This window comes from Pteropus medius, unplaced genomic scaffold (assembly GCF_902729225.1).
Source record: "Pteropus medius unplaced genomic scaffold, Ma_sr-lr_union100, whole genome shotgun sequence".
In the NCBI taxonomy this organism is placed as follows: domain Eukaryota; kingdom Metazoa; phylum Chordata; class Mammalia; order Chiroptera; family Pteropodidae; genus Pteropus; species Pteropus medius.
Window position 1 is genome coordinate 46,790,713 of NW_024349800.1, and position 12,566 is coordinate 46,803,278.

Here is a 12,566-nt window from a genome sequence, read left to right on the forward strand (position 1 = left end):
TTAGAGTTGGGAGGACTCATACACTAAGTGCTGTTTAGAAAAATTCCTTCTCCCCTCTTTTTGACATAATCTAGAAAAAGAAGTCTGGATTGAGAAATGGTAGTTATGAACAGACCATTAAGTCGAGGGGTTTCTCCTGGCCCCGGAGGCCCTTCCAAATCCTCCCGCCCTCGGGCTCAGTCTGCAGCCACAGTGTGCCACCTCCTCGGTCTCAGGCTCTAGAAAAACTGAGCCCCTCCTTCTCCCCAGACATGCCCCACCTTCCCACTGCTCCACCTCTGACCAAGCCCTTTCTGTCCCTGGATGCCCTTCCCCTTCCCTCCGCAAGCCCCCTTGCTCTTCAGGGCTTTGCCCACGTCTCCCCTCCTCCTCCGAGTCTTTCCTGACTGCCTGGCCAGCTGGGGTCACTCCAGCTGGGATCACTCCTGGCAAGAATTGCTCACTGGCCCTGTAGTTTCCTTTTCTGGATTTAGTTCTCTGTCTCCCAGAATAGACTACAACCCTCGGGAGCACCAATCACTTCCTTGTGGTCGCCCTGCCTATTCAGTGTTCAGAAAAGTTCATTAGAAACCAGATGCAATGGGGAGGCGATAAGATGCAACAGGAGTAAAGCAGGCTCACTTCCTGCCCCTAAATTAACAGACACTTACTGAGCACCTATTTTGGGTAAAGTTGCAAGGGAGGGAGATCCCGTCTTAGGCACACACCCTGCTTGGTTCCTCAACCGGAAGCACTCAGGACCTTATGTTTTGGGTTTTTATGGAGGTGTGATTGCAGGGGTGATTTGTTATGTAGGCATCGTTGATTGAATCATTGGCCATTGATGACTGAACCCTTTTTCCAGTGTCTCAACCCTCCCTGAGGTGGGGGGAAGGGGGCTCGACAGGGGAGGTAAGGGGACCGGGGTTGGGGGGAGGGAAGTTCCAGCCCTCTCATGATCAGAGTTGGTTCCTCTGACAAGCAGCCCTCATCCTCCTAGAGCCCCTCATTAGCATAAACTCAGGTAGGTAAAAGAGGCTTATGAATAACAAAAGATGCTCTTCTCACCACCCCACACCTACCCCCATTCACTTGGGAAGTTAGAAGGGTTTAGTAGCTCTGTTCCATGAACCAGGAACAAAGGCCAAATATGTATTTACTATATCACAGCATCACAGCATATGCCACATTTTGTTTATCTGTTCATCTGCTGATGGACATTTGGGTTGTTTCAAACCACCTTTTTACTATTGTGAATAGTGCTGCGGCAAATCTCCCTCGAAAGTTGTTTGACTCTCTGTTTCCGATTCTTTGGGGCATATACCAAGGAGTGGAATTGCTGGATGATGTGATAATTCAGTGTTTGACCTATAGGAACCCCCAGGCTGAGGAGTCCCTGCAGCATGTGATAAGGGGCTTTGCTTTCCTCAGATAAACTTAACAAACCTGCCAGACCTTTTCCATTCCCAGGGCGCTGAGTCAGTCTCAGGATGCTCCTGTTTCTGCATTGGTAGCCAGCCTTACCTGCGAGATGGGGGAAGCCTTCATTTCCTCCTTCCTGTCTGTGAGCACTGCCTGCCGCCCAGCCCAGTGGCCCTCCTCTGGGAGTCATTCATTCCTACGACCCAGCTCAGCCTCCCAGGCCAAGCTTCTGGTTTCTACCACTATCAGGCCTAAAGCTTTCATAGCAGAGGGTTGGTCAGACCAAGTCCCACTCTACCCCTACAGAGCTTTTCACCAGACCCTGACTCTCGATGACTGTGTGGTTTCCACTGAGAAATCCCTTACAGGATAAGGAGTGTGGGCGAGTGTCAACCTGTGTTTCCACGTGTCTTCGTATGTCTTTGTCTTGTCTCACAGTAAAACGTGATTTGATCTTGTAAGTGTAAGTGGAAAATTTAAGCTGTAATTGGGGTTTGGGATTTTCAAAAATAGAAAAAGATAAGAAAGAGGCTGGTCTTGAGCTGTCAGAAGCTGTCCTTGACTGATATTTTCTACATGGAAAATCTCGATTTCCCCTCTCTCCTTTCAATTCCCTGATACGTGAAACGAGTACCGAGTTCATTTGTTTGTTTAACGTAGGCTTCTTTTTTTCCCTCCTAATCTACATATTTCCTTACTAGAAAAAAAGATTTTAAGAAATTTCAATCCCTGTAGCATTTGGTAAATTGATATAAATAATGGCTTACATATGTTTCCAAGGCCTTTCACGTGCTTTTTCTCTTATTCCTTCCAAAAGCCCTGTTAGGAAGGAAGGATAGTTTTGCCAGTACTGATTTATCCTTGCTTCACAGATGAAGAATCAGAGGGGTGGTCCTCGGTGTGTGCTGATTTGCTTAAGGTCACGTGTATTCTAGATTGCAGAACCGGAACAGGTACTCAGGTTTCCTGTTACAGCGTCATTTCTTTGAGGACCCCCTCCTGCCCCAATCCTCCTTCCAGGCTAGCTTAGAGACCCCTTCCTAAAACTCCTCACCTTTCCACCATCTTCCCTGACCTGCAAGGTAGACTGCGAGGTCTTACTCATCTTTGTGCCTGCCACAATTCCGAAACCACAGTCGGTGCTCGGAAATGCTGGTCAGTGAAATGAGTGAATGTCTCCGGGAGTTTTTTGACTGTCCATTGACAATGCGGTTTTAAGACCAAGTCCCAAGTTTAAGAGTATGAATGGGTGGAGAAATGAAAGTTATGACTGCAGGGGTGATTGATGGCCATTGGCCCCCAGTGGGGGTGGGGCTTGGGCTTGGATTTGTAGGGTGTGTGGGAGGGAGAAGGGGTGTAGTTCAGATCTGCCAGGGATTCCACCAACTGCTTGCCTGACCTACCTATAGGCCCAGCCTCCTGGGGCATGCAGGCGGGGACCTCTGAAGGGTCTGGATATCTTTATGGAGAGTCCTTCATCCCTTAAGCCTACAACGAGAGAGGCCATCTTGCTCAGCTGTAATTGATCCACCTGCTTTGCTGCCAGCCATTAACACAATGTCCTCAGTGGGAGTAAATAGATGGCCTCTTTTAGCCAGCACTGATTGAACACCTGCTACCCACCAGGCTCTGGGCTGGGGCTGAAAGATCCAACAGTGGAGCAGATACTGACCCCCCTCCCAGGGTCACTCAGAGAGATTTGTGTTCTGGCTTTGATGGGTCATTTATAAAGTCTCCTGCAGCCCCCTTTCAAGGTTATGGCTCCACACAGCACTTAGCCCCAGACATCTCTCGCTGCCTATCTGGTCTCCTTGACTCCAAGGAGACACTGTCACCAAGTTGTGACAGGAATAACAGAAGGACAGAAATCCTCTGAATTTATAGGAAAAGTATACCAGAGCTTGTCACAGCCCTGGAGGCAGAGAACCCATGGATGGTGTCATGGGGAAACATGGATGAGGCAAGCAACCAGGATTTTATTTTGCATTTTGGTTTCCAAGTATTGAAAATAGATTTTTTTTAAAACAACAGGATTGAAGTCTGGGGGTCCCCAAGACCACCCTCAGGTTTAATTCACTAGAAAGACTCAAAACTTAACAAAGCTGTTAATACTCATGGTTACTGTTTGGTACAGTGCAAAGTTACAGATTAAAATCAGCAACAGGAAATGGTACACAGAGAGAGTTCCAGGGACAAGCCTCCAGCCGTCCTCTTCCCATGGTGTTACATGGATAGCACTTACTTCTTCTAACAAGGACGTGTGGCAATGTGCATAGAGTATTGCAAAAGAGAGACCCACCTGAGCCTTGATGTCTAGAGTTTCTATTGGGGGTTGGTTACATACACATGGCTGATCACCCCCATGATGTTCTACCTCTCCAGAGGTCGAGTTGAGTTGGTGCCACACCGCCAAGGCCCTCACCCAAAATCACATTGTTAGCATAGATGATCGGGTATAGCCCAAAGCTCCCAGGTAAACAGAGATGTTCTTACAGGCAGGACATTCCAAGGGCTTAGACATTACCTCAAAAGGGTTGGGCAGGGCTCAAATATCTTTGTGTAACGTTAATCCTTTGCTACACAAGGGTCTACATAGTGACGCTGCAGAGGCTCAGAACCTTAGCAAGCAAAGGCAAAACGAGGACTTTATCAGACCTACAGAAGGTCAATCTCTGAACTTCTGGGAACATTTCAGCATTCAAGTCTTTGAGGAGTGTGTCTGTATAGTATCAGTGTGGGTGGCTCTGTGTGTGTATGTAGTATGTACACACACACAGATGCATGATGACAGTGGCCGGGGAGGAGCCCCGGAGAACTGTGGCAGCTGGGCAGATGCTGTGTTGACTGCGAAGGCGGCATCTGTGCACATCCCAAAGGTGGAAGTAATGCATTGAAGATGAGCATTTCTTTCCACATGGGCCAGTTGGCTTCAGAGGTACCTTGTCACTGTCAGGATGAGTCACACATGGAGGCTGAGGGCCCAAATTAAATCTGCGAACGTAAAAGCAGGCACTCACTGAATCTGAGCTTAAAATGAGAAGACAGTCTCATCTACAGGAGAGATCGAACCAGGAAATTAAATGGCTGCAAGAGAAACAGAAGTTGCTGCCAGGGCCGGCCGGGGGTGCTGGGTGCAGAAGATTGGAGAATGGTCTTGCCTGGTTCTCCCTGGCTGCTGGGTTCCATTTAGCTATCAACTCTCAGTGTTCACAGCTGGTTCACACTGCCCACGGGGCTGATTCCTCTTTCTGCACACCTGGTACAGGGGAGTTCACTCAGAATTTGGAAACATTTAGAAAATATATACGATGCCTTGGTGGCCCCCAGGAGCTGGTGAATTTGTCTTGCAGATTTTGAAAATGACCCCTGGATGGCTTTGATGCCCATGGACAGGGTGGCCTGGGGGAAGAAATAAGCAGTGAGGCTGGAAAACTAGTTACAGGCCTGTTTTTGCTGGTCTCAGATGCCAGACTAAGGAATTTGACCTTATCTTCCAGGCCTTTAGTTGTTGAGCTGCAGAGTGAGATTTGCACATACGGAAACGATGACTCTCTCAGCCACCTGTAGAATAAAAGGGGAAGGGTCAGATGGAGGTGGGGAGGGGCCAGGTGTAGGGGATGAAGAAGAGGCAGAGTTCATTTGGAAGAGTGGGTTTTAGAGCTAAAATTAGCAGGATTGATCCCATCGATGAGCAGAGATGAAGCATCTTAGTTTAGTGCTGGAAGGAAGGAGGATACAAGATGATTCTGTTAACAGAAATAGGGAGCCAAAGGGAAGGAGCACCTTTGGGGAGAAGGTGATGAAGCCACTGCTGAAGGCTGTGTGAGATCCACATGGAGCCGGCCACTGGCATGCTGGGTCCGAATGTGGACGCGAGGAGGGACGTCAGGGCCAGAGGTGCAGATTTGTGCATGTCCCAGGTGATACCAGAAGTTAGGAATCTCTGAAAATGTCTTCATCGATTTGCCTATAAACATAAGCATAGAACGAAAGTATATGGCAAGTCCAAGAGGTTCCCACTGTGGCTGTGAAGCTTTGCTTTCTGTCTTTGGTGAAGGACTCCCAGAGCTCCCTCCTTCCTGATGTCCCCTTTCTCAGTGGGCAGCGTTCTCCAGCCAGCCTCACTGTGTCTCTGCCATGCTTAGATGGCCACTGTGGCTGGGGAGGCACGTGGGAGTCAGGGACAGGCCGTTAGCATTTTAGACATGGGAACTAGAAATGTCACAGCGTCCAGTGTCCCATGTTATAGATGAGAAAACTGAGGCACAGGGAGGAAATTGCTTGGTCAAGGCCCCAAAACCAGTCTCTGGCACTGCCAAGGGGAGGCCCTAGCAAGCTCCCTGAGCCCCAGCCTGACACCACACAGTGAGCACAGGGTATGTCGTTTGACAGGACTACACGCGGGTGGTGTGCCCTGTGATCGATATCATCAACCTGGACACCTTCAGCTACATCGAGTCTGCCACGGAGCTCAGAGGGGGTGAGTGGGGCCAACACCTTCTCCCCATCAGGACTTTCTTTTTCTCCTAATCATTGCCATCAAGGGGGATAGTGAGGAAAAGTCTCCTAGTGATCTATCTAGAACGTCCAGCCTCGTATCTGGTAGTGTCAGTAGTTGCCACATGGCCCTTACCACTGGGACGGAGCGGGGAAGGGCCAGGAGAGTGGGCAGGTTGTTCCCAGCGCCCGGAGCTCTGGCTCCAGCACAGGGCTCATGCCAGGGTCGGACACTGAGGGAAGCAAGGTGCCCCTGGCTGCGAGGGCCTGAATTGTTCTGGCGCCTCATCATTGGGCACCACCCTGTCCCCAAGGCCCACCACGCTCTCTGCCCAGGCCTGGTGCTCCCGCCACCCCAAGACAGATTTTTGGTGACTGAGCCCCCTCACAAACCTGCTTACACCTTCCCAAGTCTCCTAGCCAAGGGCCATATTCTGTAACTGTCCACCTTGTCTCCCCTGGGCTCTGTCATATCTGACACGAATTTTTCTCCTCCCCGCTTTAGTTCTAACTGTACCCAGCAGAGAAGGCTCAGGAATGCAGTAGGAGGTAGAAAAAGAAAAGGAAGCTGGGAAAGGAAAAATAAGCAAGGCAGCCCCGCTGCGGATCAGCCTGGGAGACTCGTCCCAACCCGTGGGACCAGCTTCCCCAGGAAACTGGTCTGTTCATGAACTCCTAGAAAAGGGACAGAAGGAGCAAGCACTGCAGGCACATGTGAGGGACCACGTCGACTGAGCGGGTGCTGTGTTTTAGGGTTTGACTGGAGCCTCCACTTCCAATGGGAGCAGCTCTCCTCAGATCAGAAGGCTCGGCGCCTGGACCCCACTGAGCCCATTAGGTAAGTCGGAGCAAGTGTGGGTGGGCAGATTCACTCCCACGTGGTCCTTCCCGCTGTCACATGGTACAGGGAAGCATGCCACATCGGATGCTCAAAGGAGAGATGCTAAAGGGCAGAGGCCAAGAGAGCCCTTTGCCAGGCTAGCGCCACTTTTGCTTTCATTTTAAGAGGTTATTGTCCTCACGGACACTTCACTAAGGGGATGGGGGCCCGGGGAGACCTGCGCTGAGGACTTGCCCACTGTCATCACCCACACACATACTCATGCGTCCTGCTAAATGTTGGAGAGGCCCAGATGGTCCTGTTTGAGCCTCTGATGAGAAAAGACGGTCCCTTAGGAGCAGAGCCCCCAGGTCTTGGATGTCAGAATTTAGCCCAGGAAGGTTGAGTCGGCCATTGCAGTAATTGGAGGCCGATATCAAGGCATGGCTGAGCTGCTTATTAATGGACACATCTGCCCTGTTCTGAGTGAGAACATGACAGTGGCGTCAACTCTGGGCTGCTTTTGCACCGCTATATATGGCTTTGTCCTGATCGACATTCTCTCTTCCAGCTCCCATTATGACCACCCTAATGACGTCATTTTAACTCAATTACCTCTGTAAAGACCCCTCTCCAAATAAGGTCACATTCTGAGGTTCTAGGGGTTAGGACCCCAACATTTTCTGGGGACATAACCTATAACAGAGGGGTAAAAAGAGAAAAAACAGAGAGCCCAGTCTCATGAAACAGATATGCTGTTAACAGGTGCCACCTCAGCCTTTCTTCTCTGCCTGGTCAGTGACCCTCTGCCCGTGCTCCAATAGTGAGCTTTTAAGAGAGTCAGGCTGGGCAGGCCTGTGGGGGAGGCCAGTGTAGACTCCCCAGGCCCTCAGAGCAGCTGAGGTTCTGAGCCGCTCCTGCCCCTGCTACAGGAGGTACACTTTTGAGTGAATTAGCCTGTCCACAAGGCCAAGAGATTTCCAGTCAAAGAGGAAAACCCTGGAGCACGTTTGTGTTTTAGGTAAGTCATAAAACGTATTGGCCTTTCTGAAGAGGTGCAGAAATGGTAGGGAAATGACCTTGAGTTCTGGACCACTAGGGCAGAAGAATGAGGCAGTGGTGCCCTTCCCATAACCCATCCTCCTTCTTCTCCTTTCAAATGCATAGGACTCCAATCATAGCTGGAGGGCTCTTCGTGATGGACAAATCCTGGTTTGATTTCCTGGGGAAATATGACATGGACATGGACATCTGGGGTGGGGAGAACTTTGGTGAGTTACTGTCTCTGCAAGCTGGGGCTGCGGTGGGAATGTCATGTCCTTGGACCACATGTGCCTGGGAAGAAGGTATAGGAATGGAGACTAAGTTATTCCTTTGGGGGAAGACCAGGCTCCGGGTACTGGGAGGGTAGAGGCAACCAGGGAATTGCTCCTTGGGACCAAGTGGATGCTCAGGACCAGGAAGACCCCTTAAAGGGAAGCTGAGAAAAAAGCCAGGAGAAACACCAAGTCTGAGGTCTGGAGGTGGGTGAGAGCGAGGAGCCCTGAACTGGGGAATTTGGAGTTGCAATGAGACTGAGGAACGGGATTGACAGCGACACTGGTGACATCTAGATCACATCTCTTGGCTGCTCTATGCATGTTAACACTCAGCACTGGGTTAATGAGGAGGGTCTGGGGTGACTGGTGTGGAAACCCTGGCGATATCTTGCCTTTACCTTTTAGTGCAGAGAAGGGTAGAGGTAGAGGGGCTGGGTTACAAGTTCCAAAACTATACAAACAGGAGGGCCAGGTGAGGCCACACTGGTGTAGGGCTGCAGTTTGCAGAAAGAGCAGTCAGAGATCCGTTTCATTTGGCCGAGGACACTGAGCGACCCTCCAGTTTCCTCATCTATTAAAAGCATAACTTGGGGATGCTTGTGGGGGTTGTTGTGAAAATCCGTCAAGGTAAGTCTATAAAAATCCTAGCACCTTACGAGCACAAGAAATGTTAGCTTTCTTTCTTTCCATCAGGTGAAACCTAAGAGATGACTAGAATATTAGCTGCACACGTGAGTCTGTTTTGTTCACAGCTGTCTCCAGTGCTCAGTGTATACCTGCCGCAAAGGAGGCTTCAGTAACTCTTTGTTGAATAAGCCACAGTTAAGGAAGAGGAAGAGTCCTCCAGTACTGGAGCCCCTTCCCCTCTCAGCACCAGGAAGCGTGTGCGGCATGGGCTCCCGGAGCAGGGGCTCAGGCCAGGAGAATGATCCATGGGGCTCAGCCTGGCATTTAGCAGTAATCCCGCGCATCGTCCTCTGCCATTGTTTTCTCCTATTCCTGCCTCCAGAGTGTTTTATGGCTTTCTTCCTCAGTCACTAAGAGTTATTTCCTGGAAATTTATGGCTGCTGGCCTGACCCACAGCATCTGTTCTCCCAAACTGGGCAGTGTAGAGAAATCCATCAGAAAAGTCTGTCTGCTGCCATACGGAGGCTGGATTAGAAGCACTCAGACAAAGCAAAAAACCCCAACACCCACGAACCAAACTAAGTCCCTTCTTGGTCTCCGTCCTCAACCGTGAAGGGGCCTTGGCTGTGGTTTTGAGGTTGGATCAGCCTGCACCAGCCCGGGAGGATTTGCAGTAAGGTATGCTCTTGGTATTCTCAATGGGGACAAGATTTCTCTCTTTCCGGGCAGAGCCAGTCGGATGTCGTGATGATCACAGCACCTCTCATGATCCTTAGGGATGAGCTGCTTTAGCCTTTCTTTCTGGCCACTGAGTGAATCCCTTCTGTAACACTTGATAGATAGCAGTCATCCGGTCTCTGCCCAGATGCTACTTATGGCGATGTGTTCACTGGTTCACAACTCAGCATGTTCTCTTGAGGATTTTTGTGTTGCAGTGTTAGAAAATTCTTCTAAGTCGGAGCCCATCTCTCTCCAGCTTCCATCTGTCATCAGAGTATGTTGTGCCCTCTTGAACCTTGCAAAGTGAGTACGTTCCTTCTTCCCTGGGCAGCCACATTTGGACTTAGGCGACATGTTATTTTTAATGATGGCACATTCTGGTCCAGCCTACCAGTACCTTCTCTTTGCAGCAATGTTGACGCACATCTGCTCAAATCAAGTGGCAATCTCACCGAGTCAGCTCCTGAGTCCTTTGCATTAACAAGTGCTGAGTTGAATAAGGAAGTAGGGAGGGGCTTCCGCAGAGGTGTGGGGGAGATATTTTATAATCCATCACAAAATTTTTAAACCACAAAAAAAGCACTGCAGACAACTATAACAGGAAACACATGGTTTTCTCCCATCCCAATATTCCATAATGTTATAGCCAGCTCCTAGCACTTTGAAAGCCATTTCTGGATTTTTTTTTTTCTTAGCATTTTATATGCCAGAAAATGCAGTGCTTTTGCGATGATAGACATATCATGTGGATAGCACCAGTTCTGTTGGTGAGCATAGTTAGGCACCTGAGTTTGTGAAAGTCAGAATTTGGAAAAGTCCATGCAGGATGGGGCGATGATCAGGGGTTTGGTGGGGTTGCAGAGTGATGCTTCAGCTGCAAAGGGGAGATGATGCTGCGAGGGGTAGGGGGAAGTAGTATGTCACAGTGAAGGGGTTTCTGCTCCAGGATGTGGCAAGAGGGGCCTCCCCACACCCCAGCTCACCAAGTCCTGAAGATCTACTCCCCTCAGCATTGCTCACATCCTTTCTCCTCTCTTCATCCTCAATGCTCTCCAGAATGGTCCTCCACCTCTGTTCTACTCCTGCAAAGCCATCTTCTCACACTCCTGCCAAAGTGCTCTCTCTGGAATGCAGATCTCTCCCTCCCTCCCAGGCCCGGCAGCCTCCAGTGGCTGCTTCTTATCCTGAGGACAAGGCCCCTGCTCCTCAGCTGGGTCCCTTCTTGGTCTTGTCCACCTCTCCAGTCTTCAGTCCAGAGGCACTACCCAGATGTATCCAGACTCCAACAACCTAGTCCCAGTTCTCCACCAAACTGAGGAACACAGTCCTCTCCCAGGACTTGGACGCCTTCCCTGCCCACTCTGTTCCATACCCCTCCCTCCCTCTGTGCCCCCAGGACCCGGCTCCCCTCTTTACCTTGGCACAGAGCCCTCTCAGGTACTTATATTTATTCATCCGTGCCTACCGCTCTGCCTCCTACTAAACTTGGAGCAATGCAAGTTCATCCAACTTCTCGTCCTCAAGGCCAGGAATGGTGGAAATTGCTCTCTAACTGTGTTTAAAAGCAAGAGACTGACGGGGAAGGGGAGTCATGATGGGAAGGGCAGCATGTATCCAACCTATGAGGCTCCATTTAAAACAGATCTCAGTGCATTAAATGGAGCTCATGGAGACGAATAACAACAGCGGGTAAAGATGTCTCTTCGAAAAATGAGATTTCTGTGTGTTCCAGGCGGTTTGGCTGTTTTGTATTGATTGTGTTTCACGGCACAAAAATCCACGAGATTATTGGAAAAGGCTCTGGCCAGGGTGACCAAGCTGCTCCTGCCCACACCATCTCACTTTCCTCTGCTGGAAGCAGCCACAGCTGCCATGTGAAAGCCTACCCCCACCCCACGCACTCACCCAACCTGATCCCGTACCCCCATTCCCGCAAAGTGTTTCCAACATGAGCTGAATAGTTTTGGTAATTGTATCTGCAGTTCAGCATAGGAGCAGGCTTTAGGGAAATGTGGCTTTTAGCCCTTTTTTTTTGAAGTTGTTTTGCATTAAAATTGCATGCTTAAACTTCAATTTGCATAACACAGGACACCTAATATATCTGATACATCTACTCATTTCCAGCTGCATCTCACTTTTAGCTTTTGGTTTAGAGATAAAAAGAAGCTGTTGCCCAGGAAGAGAGTATGTGTGTGTGTGTGTGTGTGTGTGTGTGTAGTTGGGGAGGAAGGGAAAAGGGTGCACATTTTCAAAAAAAAAGAAGGCCTTAGTATATATATATAAAGGGTGAGCATGGGAGACCTGGATTTAGAATGGGGGTTCCTAAAGCACAGCAAATGCAAAAGACAGTGCCAAGGAAAGAGATGAGGTGGGGCCCAGGAGAGGAGCCACCACCACCACCAGAGTGTAGGCGGGGACATCAGGCTGGGTAGGCCTGGCACAGGCGCATGTGTGTGGGAACGTGGGCTGTGGAATCCTTAGGCCTGAGTTTGAATCCTGTTGTCATTATGCGCTGTGTGTCCTTGTAATAATTACTTCGTATCACTGAGCCTGTTTCCAAGTCTTTAAAGTGGAGAATGACTCCCGTGGTAGGGAGAATGGCCTCCCCCCAGAGATATCCACCCCAGATCCCGTGTTAAAGAAAAAATGATTCTGAGACTTGTTAATATGGTAAGGAAGACTGTTCAGGACTATCACAAAGGGTGTCAAGACTATAGCAATAGAGGCAGGAGACAGGACTCAACTCTAAATACAACAAGAGCAAGAGGGGCTTTAGAGCCAATGGGCAAGGTGGGGGGTCAGTGGATGGAAATTACTAAGAGGGAGCATCAAGGGGAGGGGGTAGGATTCTTACTAAATCGACCTAAGGATTCTTGCCAGGGTAATCAGATATCAGGGGTGTGGGATTTTCTCTAACTTGGCTCAGCAGAATTCTTGCTACAACTGGGTAATGTAGTCCCAACAAGGACTGAGGCCAAGGTCAAAGCCTCATTGAGAAGAGGAATTACAGGAGCCTGACTAAAGTGGTCAAGAAGAACATCTTATCAGCTAGTACCTGTCAGGATGTTACCTTACATGGCAAAAGGGAGTGCAAATGTGATTAAGGCCACTGCTTCTGAAGTTGGGAGATGACCCTGGATTATCCAGCGTGGGGAGAAGGGGCAGTCTAGTCATGGGAAGC

General features: G+C 49.6%; 1 protein-coding gene across 1 annotated transcript in view; it reads left to right on the forward strand.

Moving 5' to 3' along the window:
- The window catches only part of GALNT14 (polypeptide N-acetylgalactosaminyltransferase 14), a 186,144-nt gene that overhangs the window by 149,063 nt on the left and 24,515 nt on the right, over positions 1-12,566 (forward strand). Inside the window, exons 7-9 of the mRNA XM_039887477.1 lie at positions 5,794-5,881; positions 6,652-6,736; positions 7,886-7,989. Coding sequence (XP_039743411.1) covers positions 5,794-5,881; positions 6,652-6,736; positions 7,886-7,989 — 277 coding nt within the window. The remainder of the gene's footprint in view (positions 1-5,793; positions 5,882-6,651; positions 6,737-7,885; positions 7,990-12,566) is intronic.